The 27,822-nt window shown below is 39.1% G+C and overlaps 1 protein-coding gene across 14 annotated transcripts in view; it reads right to left on the bottom strand.

Annotated features, from left to right (window-relative positions):
* Positions 1-27,822, bottom strand: part of NTRK2 (neurotrophic receptor tyrosine kinase 2) — a 352,900-nt gene that overhangs the window by 278,152 nt on the left and 46,926 nt on the right. For all 14 annotated transcript variants that reach the window (XM_078367487.1, XM_078367483.1, XM_035303487.3 and 11 more), the window contains 4 exons: positions 20,503-20,639; positions 19,844-19,976; positions 16,300-16,605; positions 2,759-2,794 (listed from right to left, as the gene is read on the bottom strand). In XM_078367487.1, the coding sequence (XP_078223613.1) occupies positions 2,759-2,794; positions 16,300-16,605; positions 19,844-19,976; positions 20,503-20,639 (612 nt within the window). The remainder of the gene's footprint in view (positions 1-2,758; positions 2,795-16,299; positions 16,606-19,843; positions 19,977-20,502; positions 20,640-27,822) is intronic.

A 27,822-nucleotide genomic window follows, 5' to 3' on the forward strand; every position in this document is an offset into this window, starting at 1 on the left:
CCACAGCTGAGCTGAGATTGCACAACGCCCACATTTTATTCAACCCAGAACTTTACATCATTGTCTTGTTAGTCAGCCCTAAACCTGGTTCAGGGATTTTTCTTTGCACATAAGCATATATCTGTTTATGGATGGCATATTTGAAACAAGTATGACAGGGTATCGATCATCTAAGAGTCATAGACTTATAGACCTGGAAAGGTCTTTAGAGACATTACACAACTGCCCATTTCACAGCTGAAGAATATCAGTGAAGGAAAGTTAAATAACTAGGAGAAGGCAAGAAGATGGCAGAACCCACACGTGACCCCAGACTTGAAATGAGCAACACAGATTCCCAGGGTAGGTGCAACTTATTTGCACCAAGGGCAGAGACATAAGAGGAGACGTGGAAAAAGCATCATTATGAAACTTGGATCCACATGTCAACTTTTTTGAAGAGTTCTGAAGTGCCAATATCTCAGTTTCAGAATGATTAAAAGGTAGACCCGCACAGTACTTAGCATTGTTAACACTGTGTTCTCATTTCACCAAGTCACAAATGCAGTTGCTGCCTTCTGGATCAATTTTAGTCTACATCGGTCAGGATAGAAATAATAACCGATTTTTTTTCAGGGGTAGTCAAAGTTTTCATGAGCAATATCACATACAAAAGGTCTCAGAAAACTCTTGGCAAACTTATTGCAAACAATGTGGTTTATGATGCTTGTATTTTAATTCTCAATAGGTACACTGCCTTCAACCTTGTTAATGCTGCCCCAGCTAAACTTCTTCAGGTAGAATCATCAGACTGGCCTCGGGGCAATCAATTTAAATTGTATTTTTATTAGCAAAGTATCCCTTTGTGAATAAAAAATAACAGAAAAAAATCTATTTTCTATGTGTTTGACGTTTCATTCTTAATGCTAAAACTACATTCTCACCATTTTCCTTTTGAATATCTTAAAACTTACTGATTTTAAACACTAACGGATATCATTTATATGTCTAGTTTTCTCTCTTCATATTGTAGCCAACTACACCTGCAAAATTTAAATCATTCAAGTGTCTATAGTTTAATATCATGACATTTTGGCCCAAAGATCCAAAGTGAGATCTGAGGGTAACAGGAAGATGACATTCTTAAAGTCTTTAAGTAACTGGGAAAGGGTCAAAAATATAATTTTAAGATGTAAAAACCACTTCAAACATATTTCTCTATGAAACAATTTGAGGCATTCTTCCTTTAAACTGTATCAGGACAAATACAAACAAAAACAACACACAAATCATGTGGAAAAAAATCAACCAAACCACAGCTTGGAAGAAATGCTTAACATGCACAAGCAGGTAAAGACAACAGTTAAAATTAGCTCAAGTTAAATACACAGACATACAATAAACATTCAGGCAGGCTCATTTTATAGAAAAAAAATCAATCACTACATAAATGTAAAATTAAAGAACAGAATATTTTATAGAAAAATATATAAATATAATATTTTATTCAATCTTTTAATCATTACTAAATTTCAAGCCAAGTCTTGAAATGTAGCCTGCCACGTCTCCAAACAGTGGCTTCCTGGCTTGGAAATCTGTTAAATATGGGTTTTCATGCCTAGGGAAACATCCTTGTCATTCAATCAAAACAGCAAAGGAAAGATGAGATATTCCATCAAAAGCTAATATAGACCAGGTGCCCACAATCTCAGCATTTTGGGAGGCTAAGGCAGGCTGATCACCTGAGGTCAGGGGTTTGAGACTAGCCTGGGAAACATGGTGAAACCCTGCCTCTACTGAAAATACAAAAATTAGCTGGGTGTGGTGGCAGGTGCCTGTAATCCCAGCTACTCGGGAGGCTGAGGCAGGAGAATCACTTGAACTCACGAGGCAGAGGTTGCAGTGAGCAGAGATCATGCCACTGTCCTTTGATTTCTTTCCTTTCACATTCCTGAGAAAATCTCATTTTTTTTCAAGGGGTTTAAGCCTATTCACCTCCAGGGAAGCTGACTTAAATTCTGGGGGTGAATTTAGTTACTGAAAGGTTAATCCATTCCTCTTGTCAGTAATAAGAGCAAGAACGGACTACCAGCCAACCAATCAGGTCTTGAACTGGATACAAAGAGGGCTTGTCTCTTGTCTCTCGGGAAGTCCTCTTTCTTCTGGGACACCTTCAGAAGCACTTTCCTTTCTCCCATTCATGTGAATGGCAGCAGATCCCCCCACCCCCAACACTCTCTTGTAACCATAAGGGGACCAGCCTTCAGTGAAGCTGGCATGGTGGGCAGAAAAAGTGTTGAATGAAGAGAACTTGGGTCCCTGATAAATGGTGGAGCTCTGCTATAAGCAACCCTAAATTAAGCCCTACCTTTGAGGTTCTTGTCTGTGAGCCAAATGCCTTCATTATACAAGAAGCATCATTTTGAATTGGCTTTACTGTCATAGCCAGAAACTGATATACCTCCCTTTTCTTGGTAGCCATGGCTTTTAAACAGGTAATTAGTTCCCAATTAAGGAAATAACAATGTCTGTTACAGCCAATGCGATGGATTTACTACTTCCAAGAACCGAGTATAAGAGAGAAAATGCTATTTACAGGCACTGTAAATGTCAAGGGAAAATGGCCATCAATACTGAATGATTTTTGAAATATTATTTTGGCCTATGTAATGCTTAAAGTGTATATTTAACTGAGCTTAGAAATCTTCTTTCAGCTGATTTATTCCACTGCACACAAACATCTTGAGAAAAAATACCAAGTAGAAAATATGATAGCTACCTTCATAAATTACATCAGGATAATTCGGGTTTGCACCTAAAAAGCAAAACAGAACAAAGATTTGTAAGTATGCATTTTGGAGTCAAAAATTACTAACCTATGCCAACTAAAATAAACTAAACATACATTGAAGATTTGCAATTTAATAAACTGCTTTTACATGACAGTTAGACAAATCTTGAAGTTCTTGAGCTGTTTCTCATTAACTCCATTCCCCTCCCCAGTTCTCCAACTTTCATCCCTCCAAAAAAAAAAAAAATAAAACCCTGCAGATTGCTTTGAAAAACCTTCAGCAATCAATGAATTATTACCATTTTTCTTTTTTTTTTTTGGTACTGTTTCTATTATACAATTGGCCATTTTCATTGCAGTTTTGGTATTTTTATTCCACAGACAGATAATTTTCATACCACTTTTGCTATTTTCCAGTGGTTTGAGGGTTACTGTCAAGTGCATAACAGGGCCGTTTGCATTCAGGAGCATACTGTTAACCACACTGCATAATGCTATCTAAAGCAAAATTTTAGACTCCACCTAGTCTTCAGGGGAGTTTTTAAGGCTGAAGAAACCTTTTTTTCATTCCCAAACACAACAAAGAAAAATAAAATGTACTCCCTCTATTGAAATCATTGACATATAAGAACTTAATGATCTGCACATTACCCCAGAACCTAAAGTACAATAAAATAAAAGTGGTATGTCCGAGAGAAATATGATAGTTATCAACTTAATTGGGGGATGGCTCTGTAGTCACCAAGATGTTCAGAATATTCTGCTTTAAGGTATTTATGTGAGACTTGCCAAAAACATTTTTTTTAACTCAGCATCAACAAAAGCTGGTAACAAAAACATTTGCTACTTATTCTCCAATCAGCGCTAACTGGGTCTCTACATGAAAGTCTACTTGGAAATAAAATTAAATTTTGTTTTAACATTTAAGTGATTGCAAAATGAATTTCCAAAGCTATTTCCTATGCTTTTAGTCCTCACTTGCCATGTGAGACAGTAAAACTTGCAAACCATAAAGCTTACTCAGTTTTCATTTCACTTCTGAACCCTTAGCAGGAAAATGCCATTAAAGTAAAGTGAAATGAGCCAATTTTCTGTTCATGCATTCCCCGGAGAATAATCAAGGTTAGTCCAAATGAAGAACCAAATAAAAGTGGCCCCGATGTTCAAATTAGAATTCTAATGCATTTCAACTAGAAAAATATCTATTTTAGCATGGAAAAAAATGAAATGAATGGCTGTGTACTTCCATCCAGGAATGCTGCATACTGCTGTATAGTGTATGCTTTGCACAACTCTAGGGGGCACCTTTCATATTGTAGTCCATGTGAAATTGTGCCATGTACATCCTGTACAAGGGTACAGCCACATGTGATGGGAAATTGTGCAGTGCACACCCTGCGCAGCCACATGTGATAGCACTGTAGCAATGTATGCAAAATCTTTGATTCTGGTAAATTTCAATATTTTGAAGAGTTTTATTATCCCAAATACCATTTCAAAGTAATTTTGAGTTACTATATGTGAATATGTCTTGTCATGATTGTTTGTAACTGTTAGAACACTCAGGGAAGAGTCTTGAAGGCTGCCCTGCAGTTTGAGGGGTAACTTAATGAATAAAGCAGCAGCAAGAAGTCCCAGTGGCTTCACTCCTGATGTCACTTGCAGGGGACTCAGTTGTCCTCTGAGGTCCTTTCCCTTTACAAAAGCCCTAGACCAAGTGGTGTCCCCCTTCACAATGGGAACTTACTACTCCTGCTGAAGGAAAGATTCTATAAGCACAAGAGAGCTAGTCATTCTTCAAACTGCTCAGTAATCCATTATTTAGATCTCATTCGTCCCTCTTCCCGATGTGCCTCTCAACAGTCTGAGATTTTCAAATCCAGCCTTCCACGTCATCATAACTGTATATTTGTCTTGCAGGAAGGTGATACCTACTCTATCTCACAATTCACAGGTCACTGACTTAGTTTATAATTTTTAAATATTTGGATACAAGTGTGGTTCTTCATTTGCAGTAGGGTGGCCAACCATCCCAGACTGCCAGGGACTAAGGGGATTCCTCAGACAATGGGCTTACAAGTTTAAAAACTGAGACTATCCCAGCCAAATCCCTTCCATCTGCCCAGGACTGAGGGCTTTTTCTGGCTGTGGGGCTTTCACTGATTACCCTGGGAAGAGTTGGTCACTGATTTGTTCTCAGGCCCTCACGAACCCCCACATATGTGAGAGAAGGGCCTGTAGTCACCATCACTTGTACACCTACCACTCCATAAGAAAGTTAAAAGACTGAGGGTTCAGAGCTAGATTTATCTCAGCCACACATTTAAACTGTCTCAGTGACTATGAATGACATCCGGGTTTAATATGCTGTGTTGCAGAACGGGAACACCCATACACACTACCCACACAAAGCCCCTAGGAAGATCCAAGAACATCAAATCTATTGATGTCAGGTATGGAATGTCAGGTAACAAATGTCAGGTATGGAAAAATGGGATTTGGGGTCCAATTGTAAATAAAGACGTTAACCCATAATCTAAACAGTAGGTCAGGGCCGGGAGTGGTGACTCATACCTGTAATCCCAGCACTTTGAGAGGCCGAGGCAGTCAGATCACCTTAGCTCAGGAGTTCAAGACCAGTCTGGACAACATGGTGAAACCCCATCTCTACTAAAAATACAGAAATTAGCCAAGCGTGGTGGCGCCTGCCTGTAGTCCCAGCTACTCTGGAGGCTAAACCCCGAGAATTGTTTGAACCCGGGAGTGGTTGCAGTGAGCTGAGATCACACCACTGCACCCCAGCCTGGGCAACAAAGTGAGACTCAATGAATACATTAATTAATAGAATTTAATTAGATAAAAAAATAGGTGAGTGTTCGTCTAGACTTAGGATTCATATCAGTGGATGCCTTTCCTACCAAGTTCACCAGCAAATCTGTTAGGCCGTGTCTAAACTTTGTGGAAAGCACTATTTTTTCTTAACTTCATTCCCCCAGTTGAATGACAAGTACTGTCACTTTACTTTTGTCCATAGCAGCCAAATTTAGGGTAAGACTACAAAACTCTTGGAAAGACAACATGAGAAAACTGTAACAGAGCTGTTTTTATTTCTCCCGAGCATACTGCACTACGTCTGACAAGGGTCTACCCACCACAACAAATAAACTCCTCTCAGTATACAAAGGTTTAGGAAGACTGGCACATGGCAGGATGCACAGACGTAATGTTTATGAAAAGCAAGGGTCACATTACTCCAGCTGACCCCAGCTCATCAAGTATTTCGCTTCTAACAACTTCCCAGTTTAGCAAAACCTTCCATGATATTTACATTCCAACAGTAAGGTCATTATTACCATCATTTTTAATGCAGACAGAAAAACATATACCACTTCCTTTTTATACTTCCGGCAATGGTCATTTCTGAAAATGTCTTGCATTTTTAAGTCTAATTTCGAAATGGTTCCTTCATTACATACTGTTGCACACTGTTAAATGCTAAAGTTAGGAACCCCTGCTTGTGATATGTAGGACTAAAAGGTCACTGAGAAAAGACAAACACTAGCTATGGAAAAAAAATCCAAGGAAAAGAGAATGAATGAAAGACAAATAAGCTGTATCTGACTTGAGCCATGCCCTGAAAACGGGGTTTGGAAAGGGTTATTATGATTCCTTGGGTGCTATTCTAGTAGCGCTCATCAAATCAGAAATCTCAGATTTAAGTAGGGAGAGGCAGCATCAAGCCCTACAGCTTCATGTTGGGAGTCAGTGGAATAAAATAATGAAATCCAGGAACTCTGTTCACCCACTGGAGTTCCAAATAAGCAGCAGACTGACCCCCACAGCTCACTGGGGTATAAAAGCTGCAACTCCTCCCCAGCTGAAAGAGGTTGAGGGCCAAGTACCAACGTCTGCTCATCTGATGGTCAAATCCTGTTTTCTGAAGAATGAGTTGAGCATCCTAAGGTGCCATACTCCCCTTCACTTTGTTCTTGACCTAAGGAATGTTGTCAAGAATTACAGGAAGGGAGTAGACAGTCCATGGTGCAGCCTGAAGTGACCCGAGTGGGCTACTGAGGATGGAGAGAGAGGGATGAGGGTTGGGCCAAAAGACTGCCTATTGGATACCATGCTCACTACCTGGGTGACAGGTTCAGTCATACCCCAAACCTCAGCATCACATAATAGACCTATGTAACAAATCTGCACATGTACCCCCTGATTCTAAAATACAAGTTGAAAAAATAATAAAAGAACAGTAATGACTGTAATCACAGCCATAGCCGCACTCCTGACAAAGCTTCCAGGGAGCTAGTGAGGTCTGCAGTAACAAGAGACAAATGAGCCCTGAGGGCATTTGGGCTTCCAGGCATCAAAGATGGAATCACTTTCTTCTTTCCTCAACAGCATCAAACCCAAGCACTATACCATCCTCCTAATTCCATGCAAAATCACCTCAAATAGGGCCTTTTTATTTCCATCTTTTAAACTCACTTATAGCTCATGAATAATCTTATGACTTTATGTAAATCTTGAAGAGAGAGAAAACATCTTTATGACATTTCAACTGTTAAGACTCTACAGTTAAAGGATAAAAAAATAAATTGTGGGAAGAGAAGTAGCTGACAGTAGGGTTCATTTTCCATTCTGCTACCAAGATAAAAAATAATGGGGAGGCCAGGAAGACACATCTGTTTCCTTCCTTTAAACTTTTAGTCTCCCTCCAGTGCTCTACCAAAAAAAAAAAAAAAAAAGGAAAGAGAAAAAAAAAAAGAAAAGACTTTTGTATACATTCTATTTGCAGACTCTATTTAATGTGATCATGTGATCTTGAAAAATATTTCAAAGAATTCCATATGATAAGTCAATTACAAAAGATTTGTTCTATTCAAATAAACTGTCCTTGCTTTGTCGACAGTGTTTTCTCACTCACGGGGGGATCAGCCTGTTGATTTTCAGGTTCTCCTCTTCACTTTCGGAAGGGCAGGCTGAACTCAAGGCCTGAAATTGGCATTGCAGTATCTGGATTTCCTTTCTGGCTGAGCAACTCATTTGCTGCACAGCACTGAAAGTCTCCACTTTTTCTGTAACAATGGAGTCTTCTATAAGATACGAGAGGATAACAGCATTGGCTCTGGCAACTCCTCTGGAGCTTTGGGAAGCATAATTAACTAACATTAGTACTCTTGAGATATAAGGAGCTATTTAAGTACACATCTTAATTATCATTATTCTGAATCTATGGCCAAATCATTCTCTTCTCAGTTATTTAAGGCAGAAAAGCAGACGCAACTTTCTCTCCTTCACTTCCAGGACAAGAAACAGGTTCTGACAAAAGAACAAAGGAACAAGTAGTATAAAGCCAGGAGAGCTTTATTTAATGCATAACACTTGGAGAAATTTCCTCTCCCCTCATTCTTTAGACTAAGTACACCAAATCTAAATCCACTAGTGTGGGGTATTCTAAGTGCCGAAGAGAGCTCTAGTTCACCCAGACGTCATGAATCTTTCGACAAAACACCACGGAAGGAGAAGCTGTGGGAAAAGCTCTTCCAATATTTATAGTTGGTTCCTGACGTGCACTTCGCATCAGAGACAAGAGCTCCTGAATTAGGAAGTGCAAGTCACTAACTCCCACTGCTTGTGTGAATGAGCATTCTTGAGCTGTGACATTCTTCCTGAATGAGTGGGCCATGGAGACAGTCTTTATGCACTGCCTAAAGAATGGTAAGCTTTAAAACAAGGGTATTTTATCACCTGGGGCTCTAGTTAGGTTTGTTCCAAGCCAAAGGATTAAATCATTTGGGTAATGATTCTGATAAAAGAATCTACTTTTCATCAACACGGAGTTCACATTTATAGAAATATGTGGCCTTGGGCTATCTGATCAGAAAATGCTAACAAAGACTCCAGGTTTCTTCCTCCTAACAAATCATAAGTTATCTCTCTGCCATAAATTTCTGCCTCAAATTCTACTTAAAAAGAAACCTTCATCACTTCTAATCTCCACTCAGTCTCCATGTACACTATCTGGTTCATGAAGAGACTTTTATAGGTAGGATTGAATTTCAATGACAGATATATAGTGGATCAATTTCATCTTAAACAAGACTTTCTTTTTGGCCAGTAAGCTAAATAGGATACATGAGAATCTTTGAAGAATTCTCAAATAACCCCACCCTGTGTGTGTGTATGTGCCTGCAACTCCTACTTTTTATTTACTCTCCCAAGCCTTCTTAATCCACATATTGAATTCATTGGACTTTATGCCAAAACCAATTAGAGGGCATCTCTGTGCACCATCTCTTCTATATTTTTATTGTTATTACTATTTGATATCCTCAGGGAGAGTGAGCGAGTTCATCTTAATGGATGCCTGACCAGTTCTTCCAGTGGCTCCTCCAGCTTCTGCAGAGAATCCTCGCGACGCAAAGTAAGATCCATGGACCAGCAGTACCAGCCTCATTGGGGGCTTATTAGAAATACATTATTTAGGCCTGTTTTCAAATCCATTGAATCATAATCTTCATTTTAACAGAGTCCCCAGGAGTTTGGTATGTGTGTTAAAGTTCGAGAAGCCTTGATTTACGACTCATTGAGAAGTTTTACCAGTCAAAAGGTCTCACTGGGTATTAGGATGATAATTTTTATTTTTATTTCTTTTTATTTTTTTAGACACGGGGTCTCACTTTGTTGCCCAGGCTGGTCTGGAACTTCCAGCCTCAAAGGATCCTCATGCCTCGGCCTCCCAAAAAGCTGCAATTGCAAGTGTGAGCCACTGCACCCAGCAGAAAATGAGATGTTTCAATGAAACAAAAAGTAATAGCTAGATACCCAATATTGGAGTCAGGGTATCTTTGGCCATAGCTACAAAAAAGGAGATAAGCCAGGAGATTGGTTTTGCCCCAACAGCACATGTCTGGGCCACATTCCAAAAGGAGAAGGGGGAAAAGAGCTTAGACAGCAGAAAGATCTTACATTGACCCACCCTCTGAAAGGTGGATCAAATTTTTGACTTGAGTTTCTCCTTAAAGGGCTGTATTAGCCTGTTTTCATGCTGCTAAAGATATACCCAGAACTGGGAAATGTATGAGAAAGGAAAGAGCTTTAATTGACTCATAGTTCCACATGGCTGGGGAGGCCTAACAGTCATGGTAGGAAGTAAAAGGGAAGCAAGACATGTCTTACATGGCAGCAGGCAAGAAAGAGCGTGTGCAGGGGAACTTCCCTTTATCAAACCATCAGATCTTGTGAGACTTATTCACTGTCACAAGAACAGCATGGGAAAGTCTGACCCATAATTCAATTATGTTCCACTAGGTCCCTCCTACCACACGTGGAAATCATGGGAGCTACAATTCAAGATGAGATTCAGGTGGAGACACAGCAAATCATATCAAGGGCCAAGTCTAGAAAGCTCAGGTAGTAAAATGAAAGTCTCAAGGTCCTTTTTCTGGGCAAGCCCATGCTTCTGGTTAAGGAAGGGCAAAGTTAGTGTGAGATAAAAGCATTTCTGGGTAGAAAGTTTCTCCCTAATGACTACAGGACATAAACACGAAGGGAGGTGGGGAATGTTAGCCTCCTTTATCATATACTCAGTACCTCCCTAAGAAGAGGATAACATGGAACACCTGCCTATCATGTGTCAGGTACTGCCTCAGGCACTTCAGATATGCTTAGCCTCACAGAAACCTTCTAAGCTGGGGCTGGCACATGACATGCAGGTGCTCAATGTTAGCCTCTCCTTAGGTAGACACAGAGATGTCCTCTACTTGGGGCTAGAATCCTACACTTTACAGAGAGGGAAAGTCACACTTCGCACTCAGAGGTGTTAAGAAAATTGCTCAAAGCCACATAGATTGTGGAAGATGGAACTCCGGTCTGTGACTCAATCAGATCTGGGTTCGAAACCCAAACCCTTCCCACTACACCAAAGCTTTCCTTGAAATAACATGGAGAGTGAAGGCTAGCTACACGTAGGATTCCAAGTTCAAACATCGGATCTGAATGAGTCATTTGAATTGAGAGCAAGTGACAGTTTATCTCATTAGAAGTAAAATCTTAGAGGTTCCACCTATTCCACTTAACATTCTCTGTTCACAAAGAGGTGTCTTTGTTTTTCATCACTTGTAATTTCTGCATACCTTCAGCTGGGTCCTGCCTAATATCAAGGCAGGGCCATCCCTGGGAATGAGAAGCTGATCTCTTACAACCAGGATAAAAGCAACCTCAGGGAGGAACAAGGGGCAGGATAAGCGGCCAAGTGTTTCTCCACCTTTTATATTTTCTGGGGGAGTAAGGTGTCTTCTGACATATGGGCAAGAGACTGTTTTATTCCCACCGTCCGGCATCTCACCCCTGCCACCTTCTTAAGAGTAGGGTCTACGTTGTCTCAAGTGTTATAACTCACTGCAAGGGGTAACCCAGGACCCTCTGTTTCTCATACCTCCAAAGACTGGCACATTGTTCAAAATCCCTAGATTCCAGCATAACGGGATGTTAAATGAGACTCTTCCTGCCTCAGTAACTGATACCAAAGTGGATGTGAAGCACTCAGAGGCAAAAATCACAAAGGAGCTGGCTGAAAACTGGATCCATGTCCCTAGAAATGTCTGATTCACCTTGAGAGCGTAAGAGATCCTTGGAAGGAGAGAACAAGGAAAAATGTATAAAGAAGTTTCTTTGTGGAAGTACTGCTCTGGCACCACCCCACCGAGGGGCTTCCACAGAACCACTCTGAGAGCTTGAACAATGTTCCCTGCAAATGGATGGCTCAAAGGACAAGGCCTGATCCTTGCCAGAGAAGGTGAAAGCAACTGGCAGGCTTGAGGTATAAGTGGCATTTGGCTTGACCTGTACACCTAGAGGACAAGAGACCGTGAGTGCCCCCTGCAGAGAGGCAGCACAGGAGAAAGTCTTTGTGGGGAGTCTTTGGTCCCACCAACAGGGCCACCTGGAGGGGCTGAGGGACCCCAACAACACAAAATGCTTTCCTGGAGTCAGGAGTAGCTTGTACCAGCTGGAGCAGAGGTACATTTGTTCATGTCATAGGAAATACAGAGAGAGAAATCTCCAAGAGCCCACGAAGATATCCAGAAAAGAAAGCCTGTGCATCAGCATTGAACATTCCCAGGTTCCAAGAGCACAAAGTCATCAGCAAGCAAACTTCCTGTCATCTCCTTCTCCACCCCCTTTCACCTGGACAGCAGGGACACTGAAACCTCAGCAAACTACATCCCTGACCCAATGCTGACAGCCTGAACTTGGGGAGAACAGGAAATTGGCCATGAGCTCAAATCCAGAGTTTTCACTTCTAGCTCAGGTGGGACATGCTACTTCTCAACTGATATTCTATCTGCAGCCTAAAATGACCAAAGGATTGCCTGTTACTCAATTATAAGCAGAAAAATGTTACACAGCTCAGAGTCTACTCCAAGCAGTGAGGCTCACTCCTCGTTGCTCATTGGAATCACCAGGGACCTTGAAAACAAAAACTGCCAGAGCCCAACTCTCATCCCAGAGCCACTGAATCAGAGTTGCTAAAGCTAGGCCCCAGGAAGGTGTATTTAAAAACTGAATCAAATAAAATAGTGACAAAAAGTCCCCAGTTGATTCAAATGTGCAACAAGGGGCAGGAAGCTACTGTTCTGGGAGCCAGGGAAGAGCTTTCCTACTGAACTGATTTTAAAGATACGATGGAAAACAAAAGTAACACAAAACACCTGTATTTGATTGTCACAAGTTGTGCTCTTCAGTGAGCTAGAAAGAGAAACATTATGGTTTTCTAGATTTCGTTTTGAAGCTCAAAGTTTGCAGTTTATGCTTTAAACACAATCCCAAACTAACAGGAGCTAAGTTTAGTTTCTAAATGTGGGACCCAAAATGATCAATTTAGTGTCTGGAGTCTGGGAAGGTCTTTTCTCTTTCTCAGTTACTAGCCAGGCTTCCAGGGATTAACAGATGGGGAAGGGCACTGGCTTGGTGTCTGGGGTCGGGCTGACATCTGAAGATCTGATAGCACCTGTCCTTCCACATTAGCTTGCTATGGGGGGAATTGGCAAAGTCTGCAAGGTCCCACAATCTCAAGAGACATTACATGGGGATCTCGGTTTGCTGGGCCGCTCTCTTTTAATGCCTGCCTCACATCGTCACACGTTGTGACTGGCACCCGCTTGGACTAGGCTGCCACTGACTTGGGGTCGAACTGCCCCATCCTTCCTCCAAGTGGAGAGCAGGGTGGCAGAGTGTTTGCCACCTCATCTAGTGTCTGCATCCCATGTGGGAGTAAGGGTTATGAGGACTCTCATTACATCCAATTGGTCCATCCTCTTCCATGCTCACTAATTTTTGTTTCAGAGACTTTTGGTTTATTTATAATTCAGTTTCTTTCAACAATCTTTATTCTCTGTTTTTGAAAATGAGTTCCTAAGCAAAATGATCATCCCATGGAAATCTCAGTTCTTTTTTTGAAAATTATTTTTTATGTTGTATTTTTGAGACAGGATCTGGCTCTTTCATCCAGGCTGGAGTGCAGTGGCGTGATCATGGCTCACTGCAACCTCTGCTTCCCAGACTCAAGCAATCCTCTCACCTCAGCTTCCCAACTAGCTGGGACTACAGGCACACACCACCACACTCAGCTAATTCTTATATTTTTTGTAGAAAAAAGATTTTGTCATATTTCCCAGGCTGGTCTCGAACTCCTGAGCTCAAGCTATCTGCCTGCCTCAGCTTCCCAAAATTCTGGGATTACAGTCAAGAGCCACTGCAACCAGGCAGAGATCTATTCTAAGCTGAATGAGGTGCACATACTCTAAGAGACACAAGAGCTGTCACGTTAATTCTGGCTCTGTATGGAAAATGCAACTAGCTTCACAGTGAGCCAAGCTGCCTGCTTCCTTGTAAGCCAGGAAACTTCTAATACAACAAATCAAAAAGGGAAGAGGGGATCTTACTAAAACAGCTGGGAGAAAGTAGCTGAAATTTCTTATCAAAAATATTTGTGAGAGCTAAACTTCTTCATCAATTACCATATAATAACAGTAGAAATGCTGATGGAATATAAAGCCAAACTTGACCTGCTATCCTTAGCTTGGAATACATTTTAGACTAGCAGGGGAATTTTTTTTTCTATTTGTTTATTTTTCTCTAGTTTTAAAAGAGGTTAAGAAGCTCACACTAACATGCTCCTGCTGCACCCTGGAATTGGAAGCAATTCCAAGAAAGGTCATTATCTGTGTGCTATGGCTGTAAGTCTCATAAATACCCACAACAATTCTATCCCCAAGCCAAGTGGGGTCAATCTTTAATCGGTCACACTGGTTTATAGCCCACTAGGGTCCTTTATATACGCTATCACCCTAGGCCAAGTCTCCTTCATTTCCACTTTCATTTATTACTCCTTGATAGCTGACACTTGAGTAAATACTTAAAAGGAAAAAAAATGAGCTTATCTAAAAGCAGATATTAATATTTTAAAGACCTAACAAATTCATGAACAAGAAGATAGAAAGGAGGGGAAGAAATATCTTTATAATTTAGCTTAAGCTGCATTTTTAAATTAAGTAATTATTTCTATTAAAGGAAATGTTTGAGAAACATCAAATTATTCAATACCAGAAAACAATTATTCCCAGTACTTGGGGAGGCCAAGGCAGGTGGATAACCTGAGGTCGGGAGTTTGAGACCAGCTTGACCAACCTGGAAAACCCCATCTCTACTAAAAATACAAAATTAGCTAGGCATGGTGGCGCATGCCTGTAATCTCAGCTATATGGGGGTCTGAGGCAGGAGAATCACTTGAACCCAGGAGGCAGAGGTTTGGGTGAGCCAAGATTGTGCCATTGCACCCTAGCCTGGGCAACAAGAGCAAGACTCTGTCTCAAAAAGCAAAACAAAACAAAACAAACAAACTAAAAAAACAATGATGGGGGAGGTGATAAGTCTGTGAACTCTATCTTTGCAACTTTTCTACAGATCTAAACTTATTCAGAAGCAAAAAGTTTATGTAAAAACAAGCAAAAAGCTACTGTCCTAAATCAGTGTTTCTGGATTTAACTATGAAGCTGTTATTCCCTCAAATGAGACTTCCTGCACACTGCAAGCTAGAGATTTACTACAGCAACCGTAGCCAAGCAGCTAAACTCTCAATTGAGAGGAAGATTTAATGGGAAAGACAACAACAGCCAGGGGTATCTTGGTATTGCTTCCAAACATTGCTTGTTTTATGTGCTCCTGAAGGGCTGCTGTTTATAAATCAAACATACAATCCAAATCACATTTTGAACATGCTAAGGAAGCTTGTGCATTTAAAAAGATGTCTAGTGAAGAGCAAAATAATAGGAACTTGTCATGTAATGAGAAGGAATGCATTCTTGTTTACTGTTTTGCAGAAATGGCTTTGCACAAATCACCTGTGCCAGTGGTGGGGCCCTGGGAGGCATACAGGTACATGCGGCTCAAGCAGCCCCTGCCTCACAGTCTCCAAGGTTTTATTTTCCCTTCCCTCTCCCAAGTCATCTTTGCATGACTTTGACTAACTCAGAGCTACACTGGTGAGAAACTCTATTCATGTACAGCTCCCAAAAACCAAACACAGGCCTTGGCCGCCACACTGGTAGCAAGCATTTGAGCAATGAGACTGAGCAGGTAAGAACACGCCACTGAATGGCAGCATTTGAAGCAGGTAAATGCAAGACACTAGTTCTGCTGTTCCTGAAGCTCACACTAACATGCTCCTGCTGCACCCAGAGTAAAACCCTGAAGCTAGCCATCCTTTCCCCCATCCAAGCCTTTGGTCAGAGAGGTGCTATTATCACTCCTAGGAAAACAGCTCACGAGCCAATGAAAGAATCACTCAGCTCAGTCAGCCCAGGTAAGCAAAACAGTCCAAGACACTAATTTCTCACCCATGGATGAGAAACCAGAATTCTCCCTTTTGAATTAGATAAGGGGCTAGAAAATAAATCTTAAATACATCACGACCCAACCAAACACAGTTCCTCTGCTTGTGGTTTTGCATGGGTTTTGCCATTGTGGGTACAAAAACTCATTAAACACTTGCAACAATTATGGTAATAATAATAATAGCCCTTTTATCATAAAATGCCCAAGCACCCTAGAGTAGTTATTAATACAGTGTATATCACATAACTGTTCAAAATTGTCCTTGCCCCTTAACTTGGCTTTGGCCCTGTGACTTGCTTTGGCCAATGGCAGATACACTGAAGAGACAGTCCAGTGCACCAGCTCTGAAGCTAGGCCTTAAGAAGACTCTCATATTTCCTATTGTCCTCTTTCACTCTGCACTTGTCATAACAAGCACATCTCCTGTGTAGCTGCGGCTTCATCACCCTGCATCCCACAATAGGTACATGCAAAATAAAACTACTCCACTGACTTATGGATCCATGACTAAACAATGGAGTTTTAAGCCACTGGGTTTGGAGATGGTTTATTGTATACATGACTTTGTCAACAGGTAAATGATAGACTGTATCTTCTCCCCACATGCAAAAGCGTCAGTTACTCACCGTCATCAATTCCAGGCCAACCCATGAAGTGAGCAGAAATCTGTTTCTCATCCTTCCCATACTCATTCTTGGCTATGAGAGTGTAGTCCCCATTGTTCATGTGAGTGGGATTATCCAACTGGAGGCAGCCGTGGTACTCCGTGTGATTGGTAACGTGTATTTTAGTACAGATGTATTTGGACTCATTCAATATTGCCCCGTTATAGAACCACTGAAGCGCTGGTTTGGGGTTGCCTTTCACAGTGAATGGAATGCACCAGTGGTGGTCTGAGGTTGGAGATTCGAGAAATGTGATAGTTGGTGCAACTAAATTGAAAAAGAGAGAGTTAATAGCATCAGAAAGCTCAGAATTCTCCCCATCGAGATGTCTTCATTGATAGGGAATTTTACTCAACTGTTATTTGGCTTAGAAAAACACATGACCAGAAACTCTGGAATCCATCAGTATTTTGTATCATCATCAGGGTGGATGTAACTCCCTGCAGAGAGCTTCAGAGCAACTCCTTCTACTGTTCTACTTAAGACCCATGCATTACAGTCATTTCTCAAATCTATTCAGTATAATTGAAAACCAGCTCCAAACAGATCCAAGAGATTTCTGAGAGTGGAAAGAATCCATTTGAAGTTGACTTTGGCTAATAGTATCTGTATCTTGATATTACATAGATTCATCACCAAAAATACCAAAAATCATAAAATAATGGATACTTTTTGATAGTACTTCTTTCCTAAATAAAACAAATAACAAAAATGACTCTTAAAATTTTACCTGAAGCCCTGATCTCACAAACTTCAAAAACAGATCAAACTGATCAATGTAATATATGTGCTGCTACTGATTAATTATTGTAAGTATAATAAATCATTATTTTTTACTGCTTGTCAATAGTAAATACCCTTTGAAAGTATCACATTTCATCAGAGTGTTGTCCATTTTTGCTAAGATCCCACATGCCAGTGTTTTGATCCTTTAAATGTTTGGGGTCCAATCTAAACCTGGACAGATTAGATATTATTTCAACTTTAAATATAAAGCACTTTATCCTTTGGGGAAACAAACATAATCAAGTACACTCTTTAAACAGAGTACTTATCCTGGGTGAAGATATTTAAAATCCTTCATCTGTTTATTTTAATGTAGTCTGACTTTGGTAATTACAAAATCAAGGACTAGAAAAGACCTTTGAGATCTAACAGCATCATTTTTTCAGATGAAGAAACCAAAGTGCAATGAGGTTAAGTGACCTCATCAAGGTTACTGAGCAAGGCAGATCTGGAACAAGAATCTTGTCTCCTAATGTTTAATCCAATGGCCCTTCCCTCTCATGCACTCCTTCCTGACTGCATGTGTTCATCAAACAAGAGGAGAAAAAATCTGAGACATCGTAGCCAGGGAACAGACAAGCACTCTGAGTGGGGTCTCTGCAATGGTTATCTTGGTTGCTACTGTTTTCTGTTTGTCTGTTTTCGTTTCTTTAGACTCGCTCTGTCACCCAGGCTGAAGTGCAGTGGCACAATCTCGGCTCACTGCAACCTCCGCCTCCCAGGTTCAAGTGATTCTCGTGCCTCAGCCTTCTGAGTAGCTGGGATTATAGGCGCCTGCCATCATGCCTGACCAATTTTAGTATTTTTAGTAGAGATGGGGTTGCACCATGTTTCCTAGGCTGGTCTTGAACTCCTGATCTCAAGTCAATCCACCCACCTCAGCCTCCCAAAGTGTTGGGATTACAGGCATGAGCCCCTGCACCCAGTCAGATGTTAATATTCTTTAACATGTATTGCTTCTGCTGTTTGTCTAAACTTTGACAGATAAAGTCAATTTTTCAGAGCCTAGTGACCATATAGATATTAACCTGAAACTGAGGAAAAAACTCAAGTTTGGATATTTTTAATAGAAAACAGGTAATCTGATATTACCCTCTTACTTGTATTCAGGTAAATCCTCCCACAATACTACCTAGAAAGAAGAAAAGCTGATAAAAGAGCCCAATTCACTTTCATAAATTTACAGAAAGATTTCCAGTTACCAGTGACATTCCTCTCAATTGAGCAAGTGTGCAGCTGAACTCTGCATATGTATGTTGTGACAGTGTCCTTCACTGTAAGAAATTCGACTTTACTAAACTTAAATTGGCAAAGTTTAATTGTTTGCTTTACCAAATATCTCTCACAGGCCTCCTTAAAATGGTCTTCAGAAAACAAAAGTTTTTAATATGTGATTTCATCTATAAAAATTCAATTTAAATATAATTTGGGGGAACCCTATATATACATATATATATATAAAACACAAAATAAGGTCCATACATGTGTAGATACACACACTCATAGACCTGTGTTATAAACCAATCACCACAAAGACCACAGTGGGGCAGAGGCCACACTTACCTTCCTCCCACCAGCCCAGGTCCCCACACCCAGGGCCCACTCATTCCTTCCACCATGCTCAAATGAATTTTGGGTTAGGTGCTGATTTAAGGACATATAGTTGGAAATGGTTGCAAACGTTTGGAGATAACATTGACTTCAGGCTTCTGAGTGGGTCAAAATGATGAGAAATTATGAGTTTAGTCCCCACTGGGCATAGTGGTGGTACTAACAGTGATAAAGGATTATAGCTGATGATTTCAATTGTTCACTCCAGCAATCACACACTGAATGTGTGCTATGAGTGAGTGTTAACCAGCATATTGGCACCAGCTATGGCCAGGGGTCTACACATGTGTAACTCATCCACACACTTACACACATGCACACTCATGTTTTTCTCATCTGAGTTCCAATCCAAATGGAGTAAAACCTCATTAATTTATACTATGCCAGGTCAGAATTTACAATGACATGAAGTGTCTATATAGTTTTTACTGAATATACATCATCATGCTAAAAGCCACAATTTGGAATTTCAAAATGTATATTGTATTAGTTATAATACTTAAGAACAGTGCACTTATGTTTAAGAAGATGGATATTTTTAACTTGGATTCAATGTATACAGAAATTTAAAACAATAATAATAAAAGTTTTCTACAGGTGATAATTTCAATAATTTAAGTAGGACTAATTCTACCTTCTCACAGAAACTTGATGTCAAATGAATGAGGTTTTATTTTATCAACAGTACAATTAGGCATTTGTGAACAGGCAGCAAATACTTTAGGAATCATAATTTTAAAGCATCATGTTGCTTTTATAGAGGAAGAAAGTTTTAGAAACTGGTTTATGAAAATTTAAGCTAAAACATTAACAAAAGGGAGCAACCAGCCCGAAAAAATATTCTATTAGAAAAAAAGACAGAGGAAGGCACAAAACGACAAGCTCAAAATCAAGAAAGAAGCTTAAAAGAAAGATAATGGATGAGCAAGAGTTGTCAAGCAGAAATTGAACAAGTAAGAGGCTGATAATGTTTCTTAATTAAGTATGCACAAAACACTGCATATACTTTTTTAACAAACTTAAGCAGCACCCAGAGTGCTCCAGCAACAAACGTAGATGTGTCCATGATCATTTGCTATTAAAAATACATGCCAGTCTGATTACGTACAATGCACAGTGAGGTTGACAGAATCTTGATCTTCTCCTACAAGATTTTCTGCCACACAAGAGATTTGCTTCCCACTGTCATCGGATGAAATGTTAGTTATCCTTAAGGAGCCCTGTGTGTGGCTTGTTTCATTCTACAAATAAATTAACAGAAAAAAAAAAACAAAATAACCTTGATTAGAATTGATCCCAAGTGACAGGATTTGGGGTTTCTTTCCCTAACTAGAGAAATATATATATATAATATTAGAAAAGAAAAGCTTCTCTGCCTGAGCTGGGCTCAGGCAAACAAGTAAATCAGAAGTTATTCTATTTCTCTAGGTTTCACTTGCTAAGTGTATGAGGTTGACTTGATCCCTGAATTCCCCCTAAGGGAGAAGACCATAGGGAAAGTCACTCGCTTTTCTCAGGATAATACAAAGAGCTCACTAGGAATATGAAGACTCCTCGCTCTATCAGGTATGCATAACTAAAATGCAAGCCTGCATTAGTCTTTGTTAATTAAGAATAAGTAGAAAGTAAATGTACATCAAAAACTCTTTGTAAATTTCTCTATGTAGCCCTATAAAATATCAAATAATCATCGCTAGGTTTAATACATTCTCACATTCTGAAACACTCTTGTCTCTTTATTAAGACACAGCCAAACACAAGCCTTACCATATGTTTGGAAACCAGATTACCAACATCCCAGTACATATTAGGAACCGGATCGCCTGCCACACTACAGGATAACGTGATAGACTTTCCTTCCTCCACAGTGAGGTTAGGTGCAGCCAAATTTGCAGATGGCAAACCTATGGAACAAGAAAAGTAAGCAGAGGTGTATGCAAATAGTTAAATGCAGTATCGAAATAATAGCAATAAATTGAAAACTGTTTGTGCTTTAAAAAATCAATCTTTAATTGCTTTTGAGACTGATTTATGTTGATCTGAAAAAGTGCCACGTTGATCAGCTTCATAGATTTCACGTAAACCAAAAAAGCCATAATTAGATTTCAAAATAAATTATGCACATTTCTTAAAGTACTATTGCAGAATGACCTTTTACTTTCAAGAACACTAGCATATAGAACTGTCTTCCACCTTTTTTCTGTTCTACAGTTACTAATCCAGTTTCTGCACATAAACGTTAGTCTATAGTACCTGTAGACTAACATTATGTCTTTTATTTCCCTCTGCCTCCTACCCTTCATTGTTTTTTATTGCTCAAGAACACAAAAGGGTGAGATGCATCTATTTTGCTTTTGCAAAAATCTGTTTTTTTGCATTAAGTAACTCTCACAAATCTACCCTACGACCAGACACAGATTTTGAAAGAGTCATTCTGTTGAAGAAAATATAGTTTCAAAGCATTTTTCAGACAGGAAGCTTAAACTATTGCAGTGTTAGAATGTTTCAAAGTTAGGTAAAATTGTTCATCTTATTTAGAATATAATGAAAGTGGGTATATAGATGCATTCCAGTGAAAAGTTCTTTTTATTGGAAAAATTGTGAGAATGTATTTATTAGATAAACCTTTGAACCTTATAAACATTTTTTAATAGTCTAGCAAAGCATCATTTTTATCCTTTTATATTTCAAAAGCTATGTGTAATTTTAGGGATGTTGCTATCACTTCATGAAAGTATCATACCAAGTGAGTGTTGACACTGCTTTAAACTGCATAAGGATCATAGTATTTTTTATATATAGACATGTCCTAAAGGATATAACATTATGTCAGGACCTGCTAGTGGAGCCTATCCCTCTCTTGGTGTCAGAAAATCTGCTTGGGACTATAGTCACCCATAGCTATGTCCTGCAGGACTATGATACATCATTAACTCAGATCAGAACCTGGAGGTCAAAGAAGGCAATTCATTTTCAACAGCCGTTAAATTGCAATTAACCCACCCATCTGGCAATATCTGATCTGTCATCTTCACATTACTATGCATAAACCCTTCTCTTCTGATGTATTCTTACTGGCAAAGCCATCTTTCTTTATTAGTGAAATCAGGCTGGAATAAGATTTGTACAATCTATGTCTCATGGTTTTTCCACCACTAGGAGAAGACTCCCCAATAAGATCTGGCTTTCAGGGGCTAGTGAGACCTGCTGCTAAACTCTTCCTTCCTGTAAGCATCCAATAGAGAGCAATGTTACATCTTTCATGGGGTTAAAAAAAAAAGTCCCTACTAGCCAGTTATACAGGGCAATGAAATATATAACAATGATTAACAGAGAGTGCAGAACACCCTAAATCCAGCACATACTAACTTTGTTATCTTGGATGAGTTTTGTTTTTCTCAATGTGTTTTCTTCACAACTTCTATGACAATTAAGCTGTTCAATTTATTATGAAGCATGTCAAGACAAGACAGAAGAAATGGGCTTACTTAGTGAAAAATCTCCTTGAAGTCAATTGCATAATCTGGGTGACTTTTAAAAATATATATATACTTTATTTTATTTAGTCACGTGGTTTGAAGAGTTGATAATTCTATAAAACTTATGAAAAAGATTAAAGCTACTGTGTGTGAAAAACAGTAGTCCCACCTTACCCATGTGGTACTATTTCCTGTTCCTGGAGGCACCCATTTCATCACTTTTAATTTCTTCTTTTGGTATTGATCTGCTCATCTTTAAGTATTATTCTTTATTGCTACTTCTTGGTTTTCCTGTTTCAGCAGTATCTACTGACCTCCCACAGTGGAAGATGAGACAGACATGGGCTCACTTTCACACAGAATTCCAGCCCCCCCATGGCCCCCACCACATTCAACATACTCTACATATGCTGTAAAGTTACATTTTCTCGATGGAGACATAAAGATTATCATGAGTATGCAAGCCTTAACAGCAGAACCATCTAATATTCAATACTTACTATATTTCATCAAATTTAAGATAGTGTTAATTACGGGAATGTTGCCAATATAACTATGAGCGTGCTTTCTTATCACTTAGAACTCCCATTGGTTGGAGGTTGGGCCTTCTCCGTAGCCCACTTAATTCTCTAATCCTTTCCTATTTTCCATCTTTTCATTTATTTGCTCTATTCGAAGGGATTTTTTTAGATTAACCTTTAAAACCCCCTTTTAAGGTTGTTCATTCCTCTGTCATGTATTTTATTCCCAAAGCTCTTCTTTTGTTCCTGAATGTTTTTTTTAAATAGCACCCTCTTCTTGTTCCATAGATGCAATATCTCTTACAATTTCTCTGAGATATTTATAATCATTTCTTGAGTTTCTCTTTTCTCTGTATCAACTTTGTTTCTTGCAATTTTTTCCTCTTTCTCTCTATGGTGCTTTTGTGTTTGTGTTTCAATTATAAGCTTTCCTCAGTCATGTCTGGTTGTTCAGACATCTTTAAGAATGGGGTTCTAGAAGCATTGCACATATTTGTGAATTGTCAGCTTCATTGTAGGATAATATTACTGGCCTATATACTAGGTACCATCTAATGTCAGGATCATGAAATCATTTTGAAGAAAGGAGTAGTCAAATTATTCAAATAATGCTCTTCCAACTTCCTGCTTGGAGGAGAAAGAGGTCTGGAAATACTAATATTCCATATGTAAATCCATCATATTCTCTATGGTTCCCACGGAATTTCTCAGAACCTGTGTTTTATCCACTTTAGAGAATTAAGCCTCCAATCTTCTGCTGAGGTGGGAGAGGTTCAGTCACCTGGGCTTAGCAGACTTGCAACCAGTAGACTATTTGACATTACTTGTACTCTCATGCCCTAAGCATTGTAGTAGTTCTGCCCTATAAACCAGTTTTCCCTTGGCTTTCTCCATTGTCAACTTGGCAACCAGTATTCTCAGCCTTTAAGTAAGTTACTATTCATCCATCTGCTTTTTTAGCTTACAAGTGTTTGTGCTTTGTGACTCTCCCTCCCACTTTTCTTTTCTTTCTTTCTTTTTTTTTTTTTTTTTTTGAGGCAGAATCTTGCTCTATTTCCCAAGCTGGAGTGCAGTGGCATGATCTCAGCTCACTGCAACCTTTACCTCCTGGGTTCAATCAATTTTTGCGCCTCAGCCTCTTGAGTAGCTGGGATTACAGGCACACACTACCACACCTGGCTAATTTTTTATATCTTTAGTAGAAACAGGGTTTTGCCATGTTGCCCAGACTGTTCTCCAACTCCTGAGCTCAGACACTCCACCCGCCTCGGCCTCCCAAAGTGCTAGGATTATAGGCATGAGCCACCGTGCCGGGCTGTCTCTCCCACTTTCGTTATTTATAGATTTATCTGCTGACTCCAGGGTGACCATCAGAGTCAAGGCCTGTCATGGTGCTTGTTCTCAAGATATGATCCCCTCCATAGCCAGATGCCCACATTGGAGTTTAAAGACACACCCACCTGGACATTTCAAGTACAAACCTATGGGATGAATTTCCTACTTTTTATAAATGTATCTAATAGTTTGGAAATTCTCCACAGAGAAAGGTTAAAATAAACAGATTCTCAGTAGGAAATGCTATGTTATAATGTTAATTTTTCCTATAAAATCTAATGTAGGTTTTTTGTTAAACTCAAGCTTATATAATCAACAGCTCTAAGAGCATTTAATTACAGTAACACTAATATTAGCATTTATTGGGCATTCACTGAACCAAATATTCGTGCATGGTACCTTGTTTTATCTCATTAGAACCAATCTTGAAGATAAGTATTTTGCCCATTTAGTTGATGAAGTATATGAGTTTTGGAAAAGTCAAATACATTATCTAACACTATCCAAGTACATGCAGACCTAGAATTTGAACGCAAAGCTCAGGGTCTTCACCACTACCTCCCAAGATATACATATCCATTTCATCATAGACCATAAATACCACTGAGTATCCTTGATAAAGAAATTATTTCATTTAAAAAATAATTACATGTCTATTCTGTAGAAGCATGAGTCTCCTTTATTTATAGAGAAATTGTATCAGCCTTTCATCGCAGTTTCCAAAGGAATCTGAGCAAAATTGGCCAAGTCTAGATCTTTTATACGTAGTCTTCCACAAATGAGTAAGCATCTGACTCACGTTTAATTCTACAGCGTTAATATGCTGGCCGAAGATTCAATAATGGAAAAAACAATCTGTACTTGAAATATCACTTGAGGTTTAATTAGCACAATAAAAATGAATTGGGAAGCATGAATAGCCAAGGCGGGATAAACCAGTTGCCAGGCACTACTTCCTGGCTTAATAAGATTTGAAATCGGCACAAGTACACAGCAAAGCCCAGCAATGCTTCCAAGAGCTGCTAACTCTACTTTAAAGGGATCCTGACTCTAAGCCTTACAGCTGTCTTCCTTTGCACTCTGGGGAATCTCTCCGGAAATCAGAGAGGACCAGCTTCCCAGGCAGACAGATACCTCCGTGTAAATGTCTCTTGATCTGGATTCCTTCAGGAAGGATGGCCTGGCCTGTAGACCTCAGCAGAAAATCCTCAACCAGGCAGTGAAAATGTTGACTTTCTTTACATCAAAGCTTCCCACACTCTATTGTGCATATGGATCACCAGGGTATCTTGTTAAAGATGTAGCTTCTTTTGCAATAGGTCTGGGTTGGGGCCTAATAATTTGCAGTTCTAATAAACTCTCCCTTCCACAGAACGCACTTGAAACGACAAGGGTTTAGACTATAAGTCTTGGGCAATTGTTCAATGGGCTTTTGTTCTTACAACCATTATTCTTAAATCTGACATGGCCTGAGTTGTCTATCAAATTTTCCCCAAAGTGTGTCTTATGGAACGCTAATTTCTTGAGATGTTCTAGAGAAAAAAATTAAAAAAAAATCCAAGATAAAAAAAAAACGAAGAAGAAGAAAGCCCTGTAAAAAAACTCTGGATGTTCACAACACACATTAGCAAATTAAAAGCTCTGAGAACTCCTACTATAAAAAAAAAACCCATTTTAATTCCATTGATCGTACATTCCCCAAGCAGATTTGAATACATAACATTTTCTTTGATTGTGATGTCTGCTGTGGCTTTATTTTCATTTCAAGCAATTTGACAAAATATAAGATATAAATATATTTAAATTCATATGTAAAATACATTTAAATCTAACTGTTTTTATTGATGGTAGCAATAGCTAATATATATTGGGTATTTAGTATGTGCTAGACTCTATTTTAAATATTTTCCATTTCTTACCTTATCGGTCATCCTAAAAATCCTAGAAAGTAGGTGCCATTAATATTTCTATTTCCAGATGAAGAAGTTAAGACTATCAAGTATCATTACTAAATAGCTAGTGAGGGGGGTTGGCCCTGGCCCATGTCTGTCTGTCTGCCTCCTTTGCTGGGATCTGCCATGTCTTTGCTTCCACCCATTAGTGCATACTTGCGAAGAGTTGACCAAATTGACTAGGTCCTTCAAACACTCATTCAAAGTGTGTGGGCCCTCACTTTCTATTAAGGAAAAATAAATCTCTGGTCATTTGGGATTAACTCAGCTTGGCAACAAGTAAGATGGGCCAATGTTGGGTTTTACTAATATTTTTCAGTAACCACCATCAGGTCTGGCTTGTGCTCATTTTCAGATTGCTTCCGTGGTCCTGAGCTCTGTTCATTTGATGTTGGGTCAATATTCTACATGTGTAAAAGTATTCAAGTAAATTATAATTTTGTCTGTTCTCTGCCTTCTCTCTTCTCACTTCTATTTGTGTGCACACAAATAACTTAAAACAAATAAGTACTTTACCTATCTCTTAATTCTCTCTCAGCAGAATACTAAATTTCTATAATCTTCCCCTCTACCCTTCTAATCTCCTTGCCATATCTTCCAAGTTCTTTGCCTCCTAAACAGATATATTCCACAACCAAGAATGAAGCTAAAATGAGCCTGACCTATTTAGAAGTGACTGCTTTGTAACTGGTAGCAAAAACTGCAGAAAATTAGCAAAAGGACTTTGCAAGCTCAAATTTGAAACTGTGCTTCTAAGCACATGTGAGCCATGTCACAATAGTGACAGCTACTACATAACTTCTAAACACAAAAACTTAAACAGCAGTTGACAGATGAGAAAAAAAACAACATCATTTGACATTCTAAGAAGATAAAGAAAAACAATGATCCACTGTGTGGTTTGCTTTATTTAGAAGGTAAAACCTGATCTCTAAGAAAATTAAAGCAAAGCAGTACACTAAAGTAGTCTTTGTATACAGTTTTCAGGAAAGAAAGTAATCCAACTAAGTTGCTAAGAACATAATGTTTCATATCACTCTAACTTCCACATAGAGCATTAATATAGCATATCCTTTTAATCTGGGAATGTTAACAAAGTGGAATTATTACCAGTCTATTTTCCTGGTTCAACACAAACAAAAGAAGGAGTATGTAGAAATATGCTACACAGGCATATGTGCTACAAATTGTGGTTGAAACCAAAAGTAAATCTTAAAAATAAATCATTAAATTCAATTTATCTCAAGGAACCCGGCCTCTCCTCCTGGGCACCTGTGATCTGATCTTCACTATCAGATCACTTTTTATTTACATTAAAAGTTTGAAGTTTAGAAAGTAGAAAATGGAAATTATCATCATAAATAGCAAGGAAACCAAAGGCAAGTCTGATTTCAATCCATGGGATCATTAAAGATGGTTTACATAGTAATGGCACAGTTCAACCAACAAGTGAATTGCTACCTTATATTCACTGTGGGACTATCATTCTGTGTGGTAACTACTTACTAGTAAAATAGGTGCAGGAATTGTTTTGATATGACCCTGAGGAGTATTGCCTTTCTTAAATGTATTTGCCATCTACTTAAGATAGAGCATTTCATGTGCTATTAACATTTGCTGAAGAAGCTCTCGAGTAAGATTTAAATAATAATGATAGTATTTTTAAAAATTAACATATTATATCCACTGCTCCTTAATAATCCCATTCTGCCAGGGGAAGTGACTGAAAGTTTTATACTGCAAGACTAACTGCTGACGATCATCTAAGTGTCCAGGAATTGAGAAGAAATGTTTTTTAAA

This window comes from Callithrix jacchus, chromosome 1, assembly GCF_049354715.1.
Source record: "Callithrix jacchus isolate 240 chromosome 1, calJac240_pri, whole genome shotgun sequence".
In the NCBI taxonomy this organism is placed as follows: Eukaryota; Metazoa; Chordata; class Mammalia; order Primates; family Cebidae; genus Callithrix; species Callithrix jacchus.